The sequence below is a fragment of the Parasteatoda tepidariorum genome, chromosome 3 (genome assembly GCF_043381705.1).
Source record: "Parasteatoda tepidariorum isolate YZ-2023 chromosome 3, CAS_Ptep_4.0, whole genome shotgun sequence".
NCBI lineage: Eukaryota > Metazoa > Arthropoda > Arachnida > Araneae > Theridiidae > Parasteatoda > Parasteatoda tepidariorum.
In genome coordinates, this window is record NC_092206.1 from 26747906 (window position 1) to 26771380 (window position 23475).

General features: G+C 28.2%; 1 protein-coding gene across 1 annotated transcript in view; it reads right to left on the minus strand.

The window, feature by feature from the left end:
• The window catches only part of LOC107443866 (uncharacterized), a 224181-nt gene that overhangs the window by 171836 nt on the left and 28870 nt on the right, over positions 1 to 23475 (minus strand). Inside the window, exon 2 of the mRNA XM_016057873.3 lies at positions 1274 to 1341. Coding sequence (XP_015913359.1) covers positions 1274 to 1325 — 52 coding nt within the window. The 5' untranslated portion in view covers positions 1326 to 1341. The remainder of the gene's footprint in view (positions 1 to 1273; positions 1342 to 23475) is intronic.

The window sequence follows — 23475 nt, forward strand, 5'->3', positions numbered from 1 at the left end:
ATACAAAGCTAAATATAACACACTCTTGTTTTGATATATTTTGCTTTGGCTATATTGATACACTATTAGAAAGCACTCCTTTTTGCGGATATAATCGTGTGAGCTGATGAAAAGATTGTATCATTTTATTATTTTTCTCTTTCCCTTTCTTTATTGTTCTGTAAATTTGCCATGTTTTTTCGACATTTTGAAATTTTTTAAGATATGTGTGTCAGCAGGACAGCACTTCATCAGGGGACACACCACCTGCTTAATCACACATATGTTAAAAATTTTTCATAATTTTTGTTTTCTGCTAGAATTGTTTTTCTAACTTTATAAATTAATATAAAACAAATTCGGATTTAACTGCATTAAGCGCTTTTCTACTTTGACTTATTATTTTAAATATATATATATATATATATATATATTAAATACTAGGATATAAATTTTTTTTTCTTAAAAATATTAATGACTTGCCGTACGGGAAAGATTCTAAACGTATCAGGACAGTTTCGGAAATGTTTCGATTAAGCCGCACGTATATGTTAGAATAAGACATAACTAAATAGTGAGATTTTGCAAATTTACTTTAAATTCCGTATGCCATAGGTAAGACGCCTCACATAAGATTTGAAGTAACTGCTCACGCTCGAGTATTTGTAGACCTTAAGCATCGTTACGTTTTGTTGGCATGCTTGTACAAAGCTACAAGGAAGCTGTTCTTAGCTTAAATGTTGTTAATTTGAGTTATTAACATGGTCATGTTTCAGATCGATCAAGAAGACTGTAGACGCAAAATTAAGATGCTGGATTCGTTATTACAAAATGTTGAAATAAATCATGTGATTTTCCCAACAAATGGTTGATTTATTGCAAAAATAAATGTCATTGGTCTTAATTTAGAATTATGGTTATCTAGTTACACTAGTTTAATCAGAAACTAAATATGTTTTCGTTATTAAAAATTATAGAATATATTTATTTTAATTATAATTTTTTTCTCTTTGTTATAGAATACATTTATTTTAATTATAAATTTTTTCGTTCTTTTATAGAATATATTTATTTTAATTATACATTTTTTTGGGTCCTTTGTAAAATATATTTATTTTAATTATAAAATTTCGATGGGAGAAATTTTACTTCCATAATATTCGTATCGATTGTGCAAAGTAAAAGTGTGAAACCTACCTAATAATTATTTAACACTAACAAAATAGAGGCGGTTACTGTTTTTTAACTTGCCTATAAGCAAATTTCAAATGGTTAATACTTTTTTCACACTTACCAGAAATTTCAGTAGCCGCTAAAGCAACAGCTAACAAAATCTCTGCAAACATATTTTTTCAAGTTTTTCTAAAAAACAAAAATTATATAATTAGTTACTATGATACACTTATACCAGCACAAATAAATAAAATTTTATTAACTAATGCAATTATTAATAGCTCATTATAATATTTAGTTTAATCAAATATGTTGATGAATTTTTCGAACAATTATTCAGAACATCCTTAAAAACCTAAGTAATTTTTACTTGTGCAACTAACTGTAAAATATATGTTTAACTATAAAATAAAACACAAAAATATGAATAAAGCTAAAATAGAGGCAAGAAATAGGCATAATAAACTGAAAAATGTAAAGTTAAAACTACCAGATTATGGTGAAATTAATTGCTCTGCAGAGGATCAAATTTGTAATGGTATATCTACGGATCATCCTCAAGGATGTTTCCCGGACCGTCGCCAATAGCCCATTGCGCAACGTAAGCCTAGTGTGACGTAAATAAAATACCTATCTACCTACCTGCTAGAACTATTTTGTCTACTTGTTTTTGCGTATCAAATTGTTATTAATGTTCAAAATATTTCTAAATTAAAAGGAATTATATTTTATGCGGTTATTCAAATGTTATGGACTAATTTTTCACAATAATATGTCCTATACATAGTCAATCATTTAATGCATAAGTAAAAAAGATATTTCAGTACCGAAAAAATAAAACTTTTTTAGAAACAACCAAAATAAATATATTTGAAATAGTAAATATTATTATTATTTTCTCCAGTTAAAAATATTTGATCTTTACGTGTTTACGTATAAAATTGTTCCACGAAAAATCACACGTATTCTGATTTCTCTCTTACGCAAAGTGGCTAAAAATGGACAAATATAAATCAACTATAGGTCAAGATAAAAATACAATAGTATTTGGCTTACAGAAAGTCCGCCAAGAAGCACATAACTTTGTTGTATTATCAAGTTTGAAGTATCATTTTTCTTTATTTGCGCCCTTTTATCTCTTGTAAAAGCTTTTAGAAAGTTCATACTCAGTGACCAAGAAAACTTCGTTGTCTGGGAGTAAGAACAGTTCTTATCGTTTAGAAGACAAAATACAAGAAAATATTTCCTTTCTCACAAATGACTATTTTTCTTTGAAAAATGAATCAAAGAAATGCAAAGCTAATACTCCTAAGTGAATGAATGATAGTTTTGATTTTGTTTAGAAGCCTTTATTTGCAATGCAAGAAATGTGAGGCTGAAATCAATAAAAAAAGCATTGTCATAGTTTAAATTTTAATTAGCATCTTTCATTTGCAATGCAGGATATTCAAAGCTGAAATTCCTAATCGAATGTATCATAGTTTTAATTATGTCTAGGAACATTTATTTGCAATACGGGAAATACGAACCTGAAGTTCTTAAGTGATTGTATCATAGTTTTGATTGTAGTTAGGAACCTTTATTTTCAATGTAAGGAATACAAAGCTTAATTCCCTTTGTGAATGTATCATAGTTTTAATAATTAGAAATCTTTTTTTACAATGCGGGAAATACAAAGCTGAAATTCTTAAAAGAATGCATCATAGTTTCAATTGTAAGTAGGAGCCTTTATTTGCAATGCAAAAACTACAAAGCTTAAATTCCGAAGTGAATGTATCATAGTTTTACTTGTAATTAGTAGGCTTTGTTTACAATGCAAAAAAATTCAAAACTTAAATTCTTGAGTGAATGTATAATAGGTTTAATTGTAACTGAGAACTTTTATTTGCATATGAGGGAAATCCAAATCCTGAATGAATATATCATAGTTTTAATTGTAATTAAAAGCTTTTATCTGAAATTCAGGAAATGCTAATGGTTAAATTCCTAATTAAATGTATTATAATTTTATTTGCAATAAGTAGACTGTGTTTACAATAAGAGAAATACAAAGATGGTATGCATTTTTATATTTATATATTATCACCAATGTAATAAATATCAACATCGTAAATAGTGCCAGGTGTTTTTTGCGGAAAATAATGTTTCTGATATTTTAAGTGCATTTTCCAACTAATTTTTTGAGAAATCTGAACAATACAAGGATAGCTATTTCACATTCTTATGATTTAAAAAAAAATTATTTAAATTTCAGCTAAATTTTTCCCCAGATTTTAATTCTCTGCATAATCTATTAAAATACTCTAGCTTTTAAATTCCTCCTTGGTCAAACTTTCAGTCATCAGTAGCTGTAGTACGTTAAGTTTTGGTGTAACGCCTTTAAATGCATGTTTTGTGAACTTGATTTTGTGGTATTTTCGAAAGAAATTACCCTAAAGAAGAAACATTTGATGTTCTTATATTCGGAAAATTTCAGCAAGCAACATTTTAATGCAATTTACTTGTTTCAAACATTAAATAGGTAAAATATTATAGATCAAAATATAATTGGTTTAATATGTTTTGTTGAAAAGTACATTCATAAAACATAAAGATATATTTATTCCGACGGATAGATTGAAATAAAATTTAATTAATTTGATCAGGAAACATAGAAATGAAATATCGGCGAAGCAATTTAAAATTTACTTTTTTTTGGACGATTTCGGAAAGATAAATTTTTTATCGTCTTCACTTATGCAAGTTTGACTCTTTTTCTTCAAGCCCTTAGGACGAGTAGCGGCTGACGCCCAATCTTTTTTGAGACCCAAAAATACGATATTAGAAACAAAATAACATTCAGGCGTGATATAGAAGTAAAAAAAAAAGTTGTCTCATTCTCACAAAACAGGCGTCAGTTTCACACGATATTTTTGATCGCTTTTGGAATTCTTTTTTTCCTCCCATCATGCAGTTGTTATTTTTACTGCTAGGTGCCTCGGGTGATTCTTTTTGGCGAAGAAAAAGAGACTCGAACTAGCAAGAGCGACAGAAAATGAAGAAAAAAGGTTCATGCGATGCAGCAGGATTAATACAACTCAACTCCTCGCCGTCAGTGGCAGTCTTTCTGCTTCAGTTGAATCGGGAATTGTTTTGACACTGCTTGTTCGAAAAGAGCTTTTCGCGGAATAATCAGATGATGCGCATGCGGAGACCTATGACTTGAGAATGAAATTTTCTGGAGAAATTTATTTCCTAAAGAAAAGACACCTCTAAAAGTCCTGCTAGGCTTCTAAAATCATTATTATATGTTGAGAATCGAAAAACATGTACCATTTCTTTACCTTGCTCAAGCATTTTGTCAAGTCAAATATTAACTTTTTCTTTCTAAAATGTCATTTCATTTTCTTTGTAATAAGGGTAAAATATTATGCACAAAGTTAAAAAGACGTTATAAGTAAATTTTTTTGGAATAAAATAAATTAAATCAAATGAAGTAAATGCAAATGTGACGTATGTTACTTCAGTTGCAATAAAGGCATGACACTTTTAGGGTGAATATTACAAGAATATCGGTGTAGTCTCTACAGTAATTTTTTATTATTACTGTAAATTTAAGAATGAAAGTAGTCTGATTTTTTTTCTTCAAAATTATAATTTTTATTGCCACACTTGTAGTAAAAATACAAAATTGAAAAATTCACCAAATGAATGATTTTTATGCTATACTCTAATGTATCGTGATAAAATTTCCCAATTTTATCACACATTATAAAAACATATTTTATTTTTCTTTTCCCAAAATCATTACCAAAGCGCTTCGTTAAAAATTACTGAGCTTTTTGGTGTACCCGTTAAAACCGTCAGAAACAATCGAATTTTACAACATATTTTTGTAGTTTGAAACATACTTTTTCCTCAGTGTTGCTTCTGTTGTTTTTGGCGATTTTGTTTAAAACTTCCAATAATCTTATTTTTAATCAGAGTTAGAATTTTGTTAACATATTAATTGCTAGAAATGTGAATATGTACATTACGTAATATAAAAATGAGAAGACCTGATTAATTGTTGATCTAATGATTGAATTTAAATTCAGTATTTTATTTTCAAGTTTGCTTGAAGAAAAACTTAATATTTCAAGGAGCTAAATTGAAATATGATTTGTAATTCGTACAGAAAATATTTTATGTTCCGAAATCAGGCACAAAAACCTACTTTCTCGGAATAATGATGACTTTCTTTCGACGAATTTGAATTCTTGACATGCAAGATATGAAAGAAATCAGTAATCTGAGCAATCTGAAAAGTATGAGACGTGATGGCTCAGGGGATAGAGCGTTCGCCTTCCAAGCAGGTGAACCGGGGTCCGATCCCAGCGATGGCTGGTCGATACGAATTCCGCCTCTGGCTTGCATCAAGTACAATGTTGACGTGAAATATCCTCAGTGGTAGACGGATCATGGGTTAGAGTCCCCTTGCCGTCAGGCTAACCGTGGGAGGTTCTCGTGGTCTTCCTCTCCATGTAACGCAAATGAGGGTTAGTTCCATCAAATAGTCCTCCGCGAAGGCAAATTTTTCCCAATACTTGATTCAGGAGTTCCCTTGCCTTCGGGATTGGGTTGAAAACTACAAGGCTACGGAGTTGAACATTAGAAACCCAAAAATTGGGTTGGCTGTTCAACGACGGTTAAAAAAAATCAGAGGAGTATTGCCCCAATAGTGTAGGCAGGAGAACAGTCAAAAGTGTGAACCTCCTAAATATTCATAACTGTTAAGTAAGATAAAATTTAAAAAAAAAACTATGATGAAAAAGTAAAGAAAAAAAAGTATACTGTTAAACAACTTGGAGTTTGTTGAGCCATAATACTATGCAGACCTTATTTGCTTATTTATGCTGATACCTGAATTTGGTGATAAATTGAAACAAAAAATCTTGCGATTATGCCGCAGATTTGACATGGTGCTAAGTCGCACCATAACATCATGCGAATTTGAAGGTACGTAACATGGCAGCAATTGAACATTAGTATCGTGGGAATTTGCGGAAACCTTATCATGGTGATAATTTGAACCATAATATCGTGTGAAATTGCATTAAGGTTGGTTAAAATAGCTCTAAGTTGAACCTTAATGCTGCATGAATATGCAACAACTTTAACATGGAGCTATGTTGAAACATAAGGTCTTTTAAATATGCTGCAACCTTAACAGAATGCTAAGGTAAACCATAATACCATGCAAATATGCTGCTAACTTACATTGTGTTAATTTAAACCGATTCATGTGACAAATACAATCACACAAAGGTAAATAAAAAATGTGACAAATATTCTACATAATATACCATAGAGTGCTAATTATTCATATCTACTGAATCAATTAACCGTTTCCGTTAAATGTTGTTAGAGGGTGCTGTAGGATGGTTGGCCAGGAGAAACTTTAAGAAACGCGCCGTTGACTTCAGAGTGGATCATCCTTAAGTATTATAGTTCATGGAAAAACCTATAAAAACATTCTAACCCTAACTGCATATGTTTGCATAACGATTGTTATTGTTTTCTAAGACGAGTAGAGATTTCGAAATTGAAAATCTAATTGAGTTACTGTATTTTTTTTAAATAATGGATTTAATACAATACAATAATAAAAGATACAATACCCTTTTTACATTCAGGTTCTCAAATACTAGTAATTTTTTTTTATGAAAAATATTAAATTAAGATGTTTAAAGGTCACAAGTGAAAAAAGCTTATAAAAAAAAAGAAAGTTTTCTTCACTTTGCATTGAGTAAACAAATGAAAATAATAATATAGTTTATTAAAGATAAACATAATGAAAAATTTAAGAAAATAGAGCTGATCAACCACTAGCTATTGAATTTCGGAGAATTTATGTAACACGTTATAATAAATTGCCGACATTAAAACGTGTTTGCATTTTCCCGAAAGTTTCTTTTTTTTGCTTTGTTTATATTGCTTTCCATGCAATGCTGCATTTGATTTCATTAGCAGTTTCTACGGAATCATACCGTAAAATAAATTTTCCAAAATGGTTCGTTGTTTGGCATTTACTTCCTTTCTATATCCAGTAATCATTCCTCTTTATATTATTTATATTATAGAATTATGTGATATTTCAAGGTAACCTGAAATTTACGTTGAATAATAAAAAAAAGTTTTTTGTTGTTTCTGTGAAATGCATTCTCAGCCTTTCTTTGTTTTGTTATCGGCATATTATAAATAAAATATGCTGAGAATTCATGTGGAACTTTGTGTAAATTAAACTGTCCAACGAAACATGCTATTATAAAAATGTTTTTTGAAAGTTAAGTTGTCGCTTGAAATAATAATTCTCTACAAATTTTATGCTATTTTTTATAATTGTAAATAGCTTGTTTTATTTTTCAGTTCACCATTAATTTTAAAATAAATTCTGTGCGTGTTTAGAAAACTTCCTTAATTCTAAGCATAAAAATAAAAGAAAAACAAAAAAGTCAACAAAATAAAATGTGCAATTTTATTTTATAACCGTCGTTGAACAGTCGACCCAATTTTTAGTTTACGACTACCAATGTTCAGCTCCGTAGCCTTGTAAGTTTGAACATATTCCAGAAGATCAGTTATCCCCTGGATCAAGTATTGTGAAAAAATTTTCTTTCGTGGTGGACTTTTTGATGGGACCACCATTTGAGTTACAAGGAAAGAAAAATCACGAAAACCTCCGATGGTTAGCCTAACGGCAAGGAGACTCTAGTTAATCATCCGTCTACCACTGAGAACATTTTACGTCAGCACTGTGGACTGTGCGGGCCGAGTGCAGAATTCGTATCGACCAGTCATCGCTGGAATTCGAATCCGGTTCCCCTCATTGAGTGTCGAGAGCTCTACCCCCTGAGTCACCATGACTCTGGAAATAAAATTGTCTTTATTGAATATTTTGCTTTACTATTTAAATAGACTCTCAAACACCGTATTTTGTTTTCAAATTTTATGTCATACCGATCACGCGTTTAAATACTCATTCTAAGTTGTACCAATTTAATAAAACACACAATTCAATACATGTTAATGTTTCAAATTTACAAATCAAGATAGATTTTTTTTAAAAATGAGCAACTTTACCCATATTAATTTTTTTAAACAATGGTTATTTTTATTTAAACATGGAATTTCGGTAATTTCCAAAACGAAAAGTTAAAGAACTGTTTAGGTGTAACTATTAAATGCAAACGATAACTTATCATTAAGTGTAAAAAAAAATATTTAAGAGGCTGTAAATATTTTTTTATACATTAGTGACACATTTACATATAATTTTGAATAAAAATTTATAAAACGAATAATTTCGAACACAAATTAATTTCCTCAATAATTTTGAATAAAATTTGATTACGTGATCAGTTTTAAATTTGAATTAATTACGTGGAAAATTTTGAATTATATTCAAGAAACGTAACATTTTAAAATTTCATGGTAGAAAAATATTTATATATTTATATATTAATTTTAACATATATTAATATACATTAAATTTCAATACACATAAAATAAAATTAAGAAGTAAGTTCTCTAGTAAGTTTTTTAGATAATTAAACATGTTTATTAAGTATGCATATTTTAATTAAATATTAGTTATTTTGCTATTGCTGTTGAATATAAGTACAGAGCTTTCAGTGTTTAAGCTAATTTAATGGAGGATAGGTACTTTTTCTCCTAATAAAAGCGTAAAAAATCACCTTATTATCCTTTACGCCAATGATGCTTAATCAATTTTAGTAATGAATACTTCTTCTATTATGTTAAATGTTGTCTTTTAATGCATGCTAAATATACTAATATTGGTACCTAAACTCTGATACCTCTGTAGAAATAGTTTATTACGGCACACCGTAAGGTATATTTATGTATACGAAAAAATTGTTGATGATTGTAATTTTTGACTATCAAGTGTCAACCTCGAGCAAAAGCGGTACGCCAAATGATACTGAATCTTTAGTTTAAAAAGATGAAGTTATTAGTTATCGGAAATGGCAACAAATAATTAAAATTTGAAAACAATTTAATTGTTTTAGTTTATTTAAATGCGTCGGTATGTGTTTCAGTTTCATGCATGATTTCATGGTGTTGATAAATACTAATTTATCTATTATTTACCTTAGAAAAACAAATCTGAAACTCTGAACCTGAACCCTCTAAACCTATTTAAAATGGGTACTCAAATTGTTTTTAAATAAAGTTAAAGGATTGTACAATAATACAATCCTAATTTCATTTTATTTTTTTACAAATGTAGTTTTTACAAAAAGCTATAATAGCTACAAAAAGCTATAGTTTTGTTTTCACAATTTATATAAAAAAAACAGTGTTAGATAAGAATATTTTATGGGAAGAAATTAAATTTAAAAATTATGATACATATTTTTTGCTTTGATTTTTGCAAACATTTTAGGCATTAAATTTTATTCTTTATCATTAAATATTATTGAGTAACTTCATTATTATTATCCAGCAAATGCAAAATTTGCATTCGTATCTTCGCAGAATTAGACGACAAAGTTAGAAAGGGGAGTAACTTTTGATAGATGAGTACAATTACCGTGTAATGTAACAAAGATTATGTATATAATGACTTAATCTGCATTTTCGTCACTTTCTGAGCTTAATAATAAATGTAGGGTGCGAATAATTTTTTGGGCAGATAACTGAAGTCGTTGCAATTTACAAATGAAAATCTCGAAATAAAAGTTATAAGTTTAAAAAAAATAAAACTACAGGTTGATAAGATAGGTTTTATATCAAAACACACTCAAAAAAACTGCATATTAGTTGACTTAAAATAAAAATAATGAATAACAAAAATTAAAAATAATGAATACTTTTAATAATGAATAATGAAATTAAAATAATGAATAACAAAAGTAATAGATTGTCTATAAGTATTTAAACCAGATTTACGGCATTTTTTATGACTATTTCTTAATGCTTTTGAGGTAGTATTGCATGCCAAATCAAAAATAAATGCATTTTTTAAACATTTTTTTTCGATTTATTCAAAACGTTAGTTGGACAACATTAAAACTTAAGCATACAGTTCACCTTTATTTTTTTTATTATTATTTAATTTCTATAATAAGTAAAATAATAAAAATAAATAAATAATATCAAGAAATTGCAGCGGTAAGATACTACTTGCTTAAACACTTCATTCGTTTCAAAAATATTCAAATTGGAAATAACAGTTTACATTTTCCAAGCGCTCAGTAATAGGCGCCCATTTTCAAGATTTAAATCCTGAAAATGGACGCCTATTAAGTCTTGTGATTGTTAGACGTGAATGAGACGAAACAAAAGTGATTTGAAATAGAAAACGTAAAGTTACCTTCAAGAATATAGGAAAAATAAAGGTGAGAACACATTAGCTAAGAAAGAAAAAAGATGTAACACAAAACAAAGAAATCTAGAGTGACCGAGAAGGGCAAATTAGGGCAAAAGGCATTTCTACGTGCTATGAAGAGGAACTAACGTCATTAATAAGAGAATTTCATTCAAGGGGTTAAGAAGGGCAGGGGGTTAGGATTTTCGTAGGATTTTTATTTAAAATTAAAATCTGGAAAATGTATTAAGCTTTCAAAGTCTGAAATTAAATTCTGCGTATACATGTTAAAATATTTCTTAATACGAAGTGTAATATTTACTAGCACTCATAGTGTAAACATATATAGTGTTTAATAGCAAAAAAGAAAACATATAGTTTTATGTTAATATATGTACAGGGTTATTCATAATTCCCTCCGCCTGTAAACGCCATTTTTCCTTACTACAACTTTCTTCAGAGGTGCATGTTACTACCATCTACCGGCAACTGCTTAAATTAAAAATTTAATACTTTCGGAATAATTTCATGTGTTCCTTTTTGCCATATTCGTCTTCGTTTTTTTTACTATAATGCTTCGAAACCCCGGTGGGAATTATGAACCCTGTATATATATAACATGTACCATTTCNGGATAAAAAAAATCTAGTTATTTTAGATTGCAAACGTGCTTCCACTCCTTATAACATATAATACACACCTCAAAAATTTTCTTTTAAATTTGAATAACAATTAAAAAACTGCAATTGCGGAAGTATTCAAGCATACATAAATATATATATATATATATATTTTAAAGTTTTTAGATTTATTTGCAAAATAAAATTAATTTATTAAGAATAAGCTTTATAAGTAAATTTATTAAATAATTATCACATTAAATAAAAAATAGGAATGATTGTGTAGTCGACGTATTTTTATGACTGTATGTATTGCTACTCAATGCACCAAAATATTGTATGAATATAGTGTCGTGAACGGGAAATTATTAAAGGAAGGGAAAACCTTTGTGCAACTATTAAAATTCCGTTGGTTAGTAAAAAATCCACTTTTTTTTTGCATTCTCTTAAATAATTTTTTATATGTAATAATAAAATATTCGAATAAATTAATTTTTCTACGTATTTCGTTTAACCTAGTCTCGTTTTTTTATTACTAGTTAAGCAGTTAATAGTCCTCGAACTATTAATCGAATTTTAATTTTTTTATTCTTTCGTAATTTCTGTACATTTTCTACACATCTTTGTAATTTCGCGTTAAATCTTGCAGCGTTTGCGCAGAAAAACAAAATGTTACGTGAAGTTGAACATACAAAGAAGAAATGGCGTTTACGATTTTTAATATAAACAGATTAAGAGTTAAATTTATTAAATAATAAATCCTGTATTTTATGATATTTTATAACCAATTTAAATTATTACCTCTTCACCAGTTTTTCCGATAGCAACCAAGAATAACTTTTAAGTTTGATGGTAGAAATGTTTTTTTTTTTCTTACCATAAATTTTTACTTAAAATTATGTGACTTATTCTTTTCGATAACAAGAACCAAACTTTTTTAAAACAACGCGAATTTAAAGGTCCTCTCTTGTGCACTGTAAAAAAATTCCAGATCAAATTACGGCGAAGTACCCTTTTATCGTAAAATCCAGTTTTACCGAAACATATTACCATAAAAAGTCCGATATATAGTAATTTTAACAGCAATAATTACTTCTAAATCACTGAATCACTCTAATTAAATAAATATTGCTCTATAATTTATGGTATATTTCACGATAAAAATAGATTTTATGGTAAATTGGATTTTACGGTTGACGCACCATATACGCCGGTAGCGTATTGACAAAACATACCGTNTCGCCACGTTTACAATCTACGGTATGTTTTGTCAATACGCGTGCCGGTAAAGAAAATAATTTTATCTTGACTTTTCAAAGTGTAGTAGCAGCGCCGTTTGCAATTTTTTTATAACATTATTAAGAGATATTTATTTAAAGGCTACGTTTAACACAATTATACACAGTGATTATCTAGTTTTTCAAAGTTCATGCTTAATAAGCTTTGAAATTAAACAAGCTTATATTGTTAAAACATACATTTCGCGATAATATTTACTTTTACGAATTTTTACACGTTCGTGCTTTTAAAAGATAAACAATTTACGAGGCGTTTTAATGCACCAAATGAAGTAATTACCATTGATTCGAAATGAATAATTAATTTTAAAGCAATGATCACTAACTCAAGTTCGTAAACTAGCTAATTTGTAAAATGATTTAGGAAAAAAAATGCTAGACTATTTTATACTATCTTGGTGAATAAGGTATTAATCGTTTTTAAGGAGTTTCTAAAAGAAAAAAATCACTGTGTTGTTAATCAAATTACTGAAATAACTCAAGCAACGCGAAAAACCGCTTTCCTTTAGTTTTCCGGTCCATGCCACTGTTTCCTTTTAAAAGAACAGGGCTCAAATATTAAATATGGCGTTCTAAGAAAAGAAGTTAATAGACGCGTAAAATCTGACTAGCTCAAATAGTGTTCCACTCGGATTAGGTTTTATTTTTGTTTCGACCCTTTTGACTGGAATTTTTTTTGTTCTTTTTATCTGTGAATCGCGTGTTTTCGTTCCAATTGGCATTTTGCTATTTGTGCGCAGAATACAAATCCTTTTTATTCTGGATGTGTGTGCATTCTCTTTAGTAACATGTTCAACGCAACAATACAATGGGATGCGAAGAAGAGTGGGATGCGTCAGTGGTACTTGGAAATCAGAATATCTGAATTTATTTGAATACATTTAAATATATTCAAATACTTTGAATTCTTACAGTTATACATAAATAAAAAACTTCATCCTTTTTCCTTTTTAAGAGAAAAAAAAAGTAAAAGTTGAAAGGGCCTAGAAAAACTCATTGTTTCTGAAAAAGAATATAAATAAACGCTTTAGAGTAAAAACATGATTATTAAGGCCGTGCCTAGGATTTTAAGCAGAATGTATTAGCAGAATGTATTAGCTGCAATTTAAAATCTCTTGATACAAAACACACTGCAATTTTTATAGAGAAAATGCTACCAAGTGCAAACACTGCTACAAATTTATGAAATTGTAGCTTTAAAACATACAGCAATTACTAGGTATGAAATGTATAATTATAGAATAAAAATTTGAAGGGATAAAAATTAGATATTTTTGTTTAAAATCAGTCAAATGGAATTAAACAAATGTACAAATGAAAGGATTTTTGATGGTCCAAAATTTTAAAATGATCAATTACCAATAATAATCAGGACAGTGATTTGATGTTTATTGGCAAATTGCAATATCAGTGTATTTTTTCTCGCAAAAAAGTATATTTTAATTTATTTCAACAAAAGTAGAGTTTAGTTGTAGTCCAGTGATCTTCCTGGCTTCAGCTAATTAATTCACGCAATTAAAGACATTACTTCTCTACAATGCATACTTGTATATTTGTCCTTACATAAAAAATAATTTACTAAGATAAAAACAGTATTTGAAGTCTGGTGATCTCGCTTGCTCTTTAATACACGTCCGCACAAAATTCACACTATAATACACGTCCGCATGTGTAACACAAAGCAACACGAAATCCATACAATCAATGCAATACTTATTTGCGTATTTGTTATTACAGAAACAGTATTTTCGATTTTGCTAAGTAAAAAGCAGATTTTGAAGTTTGGTAGACTCCGTTGCTCCATAGTACACGTCCGAACACATGTTTAACACAAAGCAACACGAAGTCCATTCATTCGCTTTAAGAAATATTTGCGAATTTGATCTTGTGTGGAAGTATTTTTAAATTTATTAAGATCAAATAAACTTAAGCTTAAGTCTGGAGCTCTAGTCTCAATGGCTTTACTATGCATTGAACTGTGTTATCTTTACAACATGCATAACAAGTTTTCATTTCGTATTATCGTTTTGTATGTCATTTCTTGTAAAGAACATGCATTCATTCAAAAGTATTGCTTCATTAAATTCGTCATAAAGAGCTCATATGGTGACTGATATAGTATGTAAAAGAAATTATATAGCTAATAAAGGAAAAGAGCAAGACAAGCCCTATATGTAAATATCACATTTTAGTATTTAATAAAACTGTGTTAAACTAACTCACAAAGATAGAACTTGCAATCAGAATAAAATTACTAAAATTATTTAACACAAAATTATTGTAGAAATACTGAATCTAATAAATGTACAAAAACTAAACATATAAAGGTTAGTACGTCTGCTCTATTAAGTCTAGTTTGAATTCATCTTTGAAAAGCCCAATCTTGTGGAAAATGACCTTATCTTTCCATTAACCTTTTGCTTACGGTTGGTACAACTGGTGGTTCAGAACTGCAGGTGCTAACAGGAGCCGTAAGCAAAAGGTTAACAAAGTGATTGAATGTTTGGTACATATATTTATATACTGAAGTAAGAAAATTCATGAGTAGAAAATCATGGATTTTAATGAAACCCTTAGTATTTTTTAATATGAAAAGATAGCATTAAATTTCAAATAAAATTTCGTGATTTGGAAAAAAAAGAGAATATGCACACAATTACAAATAAATTCGTGATTGTAAATAAAAAAAAATGGATGAAGAGGTGATTGTTTAATTAAGGTAAATATAAAGAAAAATCAAGTTACATCACTTAGTTAGTTTAACCACCATTAAAAAAATCATACGCGCAATAGTAACTTAAATAATTCTTTGACATAACTCTCAAGTGTCTTCGAAAATCGAAAGAATGGAATGTTGAAAAGAACGTATGATATTTAAGAAAAAAAATCAGACTTAGAGAGTAAGTGCTATAATTTAGTTAAACAATACAAACGTCAGGGTTCTCAACCGAATGAATTTAACTATAAATAAATTAAAAAATAATAAGTGCAATGAAAACTACATTACTTCTATTCATATTAGTAAAGTATTTACGAAGATCAGATGAATATGAAATGATTATCAAGAGGCAAAGTTAGTAGCACAAAAAAAACGATTATATATTTGTTTATTATTATTTTTTTGCCGTCCCACATTTTAATCAACTGCCAAAAATATTTTTTCTCATTGAGAATCTCATGTATACACACCCCAGAATGTCTGACTTATGATAACCACTTATTTACTGATATATTTTCTGGAATATTATCTATCTAAGAAATCTATGAATTATGTGTACAAAAAATAAAAAAAATTAATTGTATGCTACTTTGTCTTTCATAACAAACAATTATTTGTTATGAAAGTCAAAATAGACCTGGAAAAATAGACAAAAGAGGTGAAAAACAGCCTTTTTTCTCAATATTTATAGTCTATTTCGAATAGATTTTTGTTGCAATTACAACTAGACTTAAACACGCGATTTTATTTTGTCAACAAGGAATTTTTTCATAAGCATATATTTTAGCCAAATCTATTAAAGCAATTATGTTCTTCTTTGACAGATTATGGTCTTGTTAGCTTAAAGCTTATTTTCATTAAATTTAATAAAACCTATAATCATCGATGATTATGGTTTCCATTTATACCAGACAAGGGGTGATCATTCAACATAACTGAATAATAAATACATGCAACATCTTTGCAATTCCATTCATCCCAAAGAAATGACTCGTTTCACTTTTCCCGCCATTTGCAAATCCTTCCCTAATGGGGGACCAGCCCGTCGCGTGACCTCGTCTTGAACACTAATCATTGCTCAAACGATGACAATTACAGTCATGAAACATTCATTCAACATCTAATCGGTCAGTTAACTTCGGTTGAAAAGAGAGCCAATTCGTGCCATTTATTCGTTCGAAAGATTCGACAAAGAATTCTTCCATTGATTTGTTATTCTTTATCAGAATTCCATGATTTGTTTTTCTTTTTTTGGTTGAATTACATACTAAATGGGTATTTCCGTTTCAGCATACCATGGGAAAAACGTGTCTGTACCTGCATTTGCGTGCATTTGAAATGAAAGTCGGAGTAGCGGTTCACTTTTTTCAAAAACTTTTCAGGGAAAAAGTTATCTCTGTGAATTGACTTCGTAGCTATTTATAACTAATTTATGATAAAATGCATGATCAAACTTTAGATAGTTATAATATTATTCTAAATATTTACTATTAGATATATTGTCTTTTTGCTTTTGAATTAAATAAAGAACTTCTTTTTTTTGTGGAAGATTTTTTTGTAGCTTTTTTTCAGGAAGGAAAAAAAGAAAAATTTTAATTAATATCTTTAAGTGTCTAGACAGTTTGAGTTAGACACTTAAAGTTAGAAATCATAAAATATTTAAACTAATTGAAAAAATTCCATTTAAATAAAGAGAGAGTAAGCTAGATAAATTTAAATAAGAGATGAATAAAGCTAGAGCATAGATATGTGTATGTAATAAGGGGTTATACAACATTTTAAATTATTTGCAACTTTAATTAAATAAATTCAAATGAAATGCATAGATCTTTTTTTCCATTTTTTAATATCTATTTATGCCTAAAAAAAGTAAAATTATATTTCAAATATTAAAATGTACAACAATCATAATATTCCTCATATTCGAACAAAATTCTATCCAAATTAAATTATTAAAATGTAATAAATTTAGTACAGAATAAAACATTCCAGATGATATTACGGTAAAAATAAGGGCAGTCAGGGTGCCGGTACACTTTACAGTAAATTTCATTTTTAACGGAATATGTGACTAAGCATAAAATCTGATTAAAGGAAATTTTGCACCAATAACTACAGTAAAATCACTGTAATTAAACAAATAATAATTCTGTAAAAATTACGGTACAATATATTACTATAAAATCGATTTTAATAGACGATCGGTACTTTATACCGTGATTTGCTCAGGAGTTTTTTTACAGTGTAAAAGATTTGTTATAGTAAAGGTTTGTATTTTTATTAAAAAATACGCACTAAAAACAGTAGTTAATTATAATAAATATTAGAAGAAATGAATAAGAAAAATAAAAATATTCCCGGGAGATGACTAAGGAATAGCATATAATTAAATACTTAGTATTTTTTTAACCATTTGTATGTTTTATAAAATAATAAAATAGAGATAAAAGAGAAAAAATTTGTGCTTACTTGATAATAAAAAACAATAAAGTATATATTTCGTTCATTGTATTCATTCGTAACTAAAAGCAAAGCTTCGATTTATAAATAATTCAAGTATATGTGAAAAGTATATAAAAGAATCAAAGCATTTGAGTAAAAAATATGTTTTAGAATAACATGAGAAAAATTATTTTTTTAGAATATAAAATACTAATTTCGTTTCTTGAATAAAAAGTAAAAATGTTGCAAAGAAATATAAACATTTTCTAAAACTTTTAATAAATATTTGAGCATTCCATTCCCCCGGGGGAAAATGGTTAAAATCTTACACGTTAAAAAACAACTCACTGCGATATTAAGTATTGAAAACAAGTTCCTTTGGATAAAGTACATCTGTAATAAATTATTCTCCCCATTTGGAATTTATTGCTTTTAATGTCATGAAACTCATTATAGTTCTAAAAAGGATTTTCAACTTCTTAAATTATAGGTACAATAATTACTTCCACAATTTCATAAGAATTTTATAACTTTCATTATCACTTTTCAAACTTATGTTTCGTTTTGGAATCAAACAAAGTTTTCCATTTGGAATCATATCTGTAAATAAGTTTATTGATGAAAATAAATATTTAAAAAGTATTACTTTGTGATAAAGTAATAGTTTTTAATTTACGCAATTGGGATTATTTAGTTTTGAAAATTAAATTTCATTTTTATCAATAGAGTTTAAATAGTACTTCGTTTGCTTTCCTTCATCGGTTTTTTATCACTATATAAAATGAACAGAATATTTTTTATCGTGAAGTAACAGTTTTTAAGTATTCCATTCAGAATAAAATCTTTCACAGATATTTACCTAAATTGATTTATTTGAATGATTCGAAACGAATCATAGTTTGAAAATAGGCAATAATCGAATCATGCAAATAATCACATTTTAAAAACTGTTACTTTTCGATAAAAAGTACTTCGTTCCCTCTATAGAGTGATAAAAATCTGATAAAAAGAAAGAAAAAGTAATATATACTATTTAAACTACTTTGATAAAAATGAAATTTATTTTTCAAAAAAAAATTAGCCCATTTGGATAAATATCTGTGAAACGTTCTATTACTGAACGGAGTATTTAAAAAACGTTACTTTAGTTTATAAAAAAGTTTACTTTATTTATTTATAAAAAAAAGTTTATGAAAAGAAAAAAAATTTTATGTATGCAATAATACGTAATATGTATACTCTTTTGATAAAAATAAAATTTCTTATTCAAAAATACAAATCTGTGTATTTTTACTAAAATAAATACTAAGCCTTAATTAAAACTTTACAAAAATGACATAATGCTAGTTGAGACCTAAATAAGGAAATTCAAAAAAATCAATAAAAAGATATTTAATAATATCATAAAAGAAATATTCTTTGGTGAATATTTAAAAAGAATTCGTTCATTTCCTAAACAAAAGTAATAAAAGTAGCAAAGAAATATAAATACTTACGAAATATAATACTTAAAAGGCAAGGAAAAGTATACGTTTTTTATTCCTTCGAAGAAAACGGTTCCACTTTCAAAAACTACTTACTGAGCTATTAAATGTAGGAAGTAATTTTCGTCTAGATAAAGTAACTCTGCAATAAATTATTCACATCATTTGGAGTTTATTACATTTAATGTCATAAAACTGGTTACAGTTCTATAAAAACTCCGCAGTCCCTTTAATATGCAGTAATAATTTTAAGTTCCATAATTTCATAAAAAAACGCAGTAGTTTTATTATCTTTTTTCGAACTAAGATCGGTTCCGAATCATGCAACTAATCCCATTTGAATACACATCTGTAATTAAGTTTAATACTGAAGGGAAAATTTAAAAAAACCACCACTTTTCCAGGAAACTTTCAACCTATTTCCTGGTGGGATTATAATATAACAACATTAATCATTAATGTATTATAAAAAATGGAATTATAATACAAGTAATGTTAAATCATTTCATTTTTCAAACAACTTAAAATTAAATTTGTTACATAGTTAAAAATTACTTTAAAATTAAGTCCCAGACGGGATTTCAGTTATTTATCGAAATATAAATACATAGTATAGCTTGAATGATTTATGTATTTTATTTACAATTTTGTGCTGCAGGCTATTAGCATTTTGTAAAGTACTTTGGATTTTAAATATTTTGATTACTTTTTAAATAGTAATGTTTTTTGAGACTTCATTGGATTTAGTTACTGAATACTTATTTATTTTATTTAAGAGGTACTAACTGAAATAAAAAAAATAAACTATGAAATAAAATGCAAAATTAATGGAAAAATGGTATTAATTCGTTTAGGGAAAAAAATGAAAACTCGCCATACTATTTACAATTTTTGACGCCACTAAAGCTAAATTAATTTTGGTACTAGGTATTAATTGAAATAAAAAATAAATGTATATTTTTATATGAATATATTTTATATGAGTGTATATAGAGAGTATATAGAGAGTTTTATAAGTGAATATTTTATATGAGTGTATATTTTTATATAAGTGTATATGAAATAAAAAAATGTAATATATACCTGATCAAACTATTGCGATTATATTTATCAGATTGCGACTACCCCCAATTTATACCCAAAATTTATTTATGTGCTTTATTTATTTGATTATATAGGTGTTATTATTTTATGTGTTTTATTTATTATGTGTTTTATTTTTATTATTTTTTAAGTTTTATTTTTATGTGTATAGATTTTAAAAATTTCATAAGAAATAATTAGTGTAAATGTCAGTCATATTTAGTTTAAACCATAGACAGAAATTAAATTTACCTACCCACATTGAATTGAGTTGAATACAATTAAAACCCTCTTCTATTCAAACAAATCGTTTTGGAGTTGGGAGAGAAACTATGAATCTTTCCTACTTTCTTCGTTCCCCCCACCCCCCAACCTCTTGTATTCAGTGTCATCTAAGCAGACTTAGATATCATCCTTAGGCTTAGGGAAAGCTTAATCCTTAGGAGAGAACGCGCAATATAATGAATGAGAAATAACAAATTTGAGAAGGAACGTGGCAGACCAGTCAGCAACTCAATTCGCAAAGGTAGAACTATGGCATTTATTTGAGTGGAAGACTGGCGTAGAAACATAAATTGATAAAATTGCACTAGTTTAGGATTTTTATAGTGTTTTTAGTTACTGTTTTTCTCTGCATAATAGTTTTAAGGTCTAAAACTGTTTTTTTTTTTAGTGCAGTCAAAGTAGTCTTATTGGACGTGATATCACATTGGATCCTTAATTAACTACTGATAGCCAAAAGCTTCAATTAATCTTTTTATGTAATTTCTCTTCTGTAAATCATCTTCTTAATTTATAAACTTAAATAATGGAAACTAAACAAGAACTAATGAAATAGCATTGAAGTTGTCTATTAAGCTATGCAAATGTCGGTGAATATTCTGCGTATCATATTTTACATGATACTATATATAGAGTATTCGAACTTTAAATTCAGTTTATGGTAAATTTGATAGTATGAAGCGGTGCCAGAAGATACAAAAAATGATAGTGCATTACAATTAACTAATTTTGGAAATAGGTATAATTAGAATAATAATTTTTTTTATTTAACCACTAAATTAATGGAGAAAAGGTATATATAAACTGTAAAGAATTGCCATAATTGTATTGACTCCAATTATGCTTAATTGATTTTGGTAATGGTGACTACGAGTATTATGTTAATTGGCGTTTTTAATAAGTACTAAATGTAATATTATTAGTACTAAGATACTTCTGCTGAAATAGGCTTTTAAGACTCACCGAAATATTTGTGTCAGAGAAAATTGCAGATTATGGCAATTTTTGTCTATGAAGAGTTGACCACGAGCAATAGTCTTATGACAAGTGATACCGAATATAATTATCCTTGTTTTGAAGGAATGAACTTAAACATTATTTTCTTAAACTGATTACATAAAACCACGGAACGCTAATGATATGCTTAATTAATAATGCAACGGATAATTTAAAAAAATGGGAGTTTTTAATATCTTTGATCAATTAATCCTTTTTTTTTTCACCCCGTACGAAGAATGGGATTTTAGCTAGTAATTGGAATAATTCTAACAGCAAAACTTTTTTAAGTCTCTCAACAAAGCAAAACTTTTTTAAGTCTCTCAACAATGCAAAAATTTTGGTGTATCTAAGAGGTATAAATAGTGACAGTTACTTTATACCAAAGTGGTGACCTGAAACATCATACTTAACTGTTAAGTGTTTCACTACGCTACAAAATTGTTGGTACCAGCAGCTCAAGTTTTAAAAAAAAAAAGACTCCGTTATATTTCTGCACGAAAATGTTTCAAATTCATTAAAAAAACGATTTATAAAAAAATAGTTCATAAGAAATGAGTCAATTACAAAAATAAGAGAATTAGTACTGCATTTTTGTCTAACACTGATTTGAATCAGAAAAATATATAATTTACAAACACTTCGAAATAAATTTTACCTACTCTATACTAGATAATGTGAGAAATCTATTTTTTCTTTTAACGGTTTTCTGAGAAGTACATAATAAAGGGCTTGGCAAGGATCGGTAAGCACCACCTTATACAATGATGGTTTTTCAAGTTAATGATTTTCTTTGGTAACCGCAATATAAACAGTTCAAACATGATTCTTAGATACAAGACCTGTAATTTCGACTCACACAACCAAGAAATTCATGCTTTGCTTTCTATAACTAACCTCGTTAAAAACATAGCTCTGAAAGCCTTTGTTAATGAAGTATGATTAGATGACTAGTTTCCCTTGACAAGAGAAATTTTTTCATGGATTTTTTTCTTAACTCGGATTTTTCACGAAGTGAAAAGTAATTACTGAAGGAGACTGTTGAAATTACTATAGAATATATAACGGTAAAACGGAAGAAAAAAAACTGTTTTTTTCTCTATTGTTCGGTCAGAAGCTTATAAGGGTGTAAAAATTGTGTTTTTAGAACCTGATAAAATTTTACTGATTTTAACAGGTTCGAATCAGCATTTTCTAAACCGTGATTCTTTGCGAAGTGAATAGCTTACTAAAGTAGATTATGGGCAAGACTAAAGACTCTATAACGGTAAATGTTAAATATAACTGTTAATGGTAATTAACAGTTATATTTAACTCTGTTGTTTGGTCAGAAGCTTATAATAAGGGTGTCAAAAATTGTGTTTTAAAAACCTGATAAAATTGCACCATGTATCTTATATTGCACCATATTCGCCACGTAAGCAAAAACAATTTAAAATCTAATTTTTTATTGTCTAATCTATTATAGTGACAAACCAGAAAAGTTTTTATTTATGAAGGTATTAACTAAGCTTTATAAGGCCTACATGCTAAAAAATCAATATTGATTATAAAAAGGTTCAAAATGTTAGTTTATGTGTCTTAAAGATGCTATATGCCGTAAACGCTAAATATATATTTAAAATTTAAGTCGTGGTGGCTCAGGAGAAAGAGAGTTCTCCTCCCAATGAGGTGACACAGTCTAGAATCACAGCGGATACTCGTTGATACGAATTCTGCTCCCAGTTCGCAACGACCACTGAGCTGACGTAAAATATTCTCAGTGCTAGACGGATGATGGATTATAATCCCCTTGCCGTCTGGCGAACCGGGGGAGATATCCGTAGTTTTCCTCTCCATGCAAGACAAATTCGAGTTAGTCCCATAGAAAAGTCCTCCATGTTTGATACAAACTTAGCTTGAAGGTTAATTTGTCCCGCTGTTCGATCTAAGAGATTACTTGTCTTCTGGGTTGGGCTCAAAATAATAAGGCTACGGAATTGAACGTTTAAACTCGTATATTCAGAATCGGGTCAGCTGTTCAACGGCGGTTATAAATATATATATA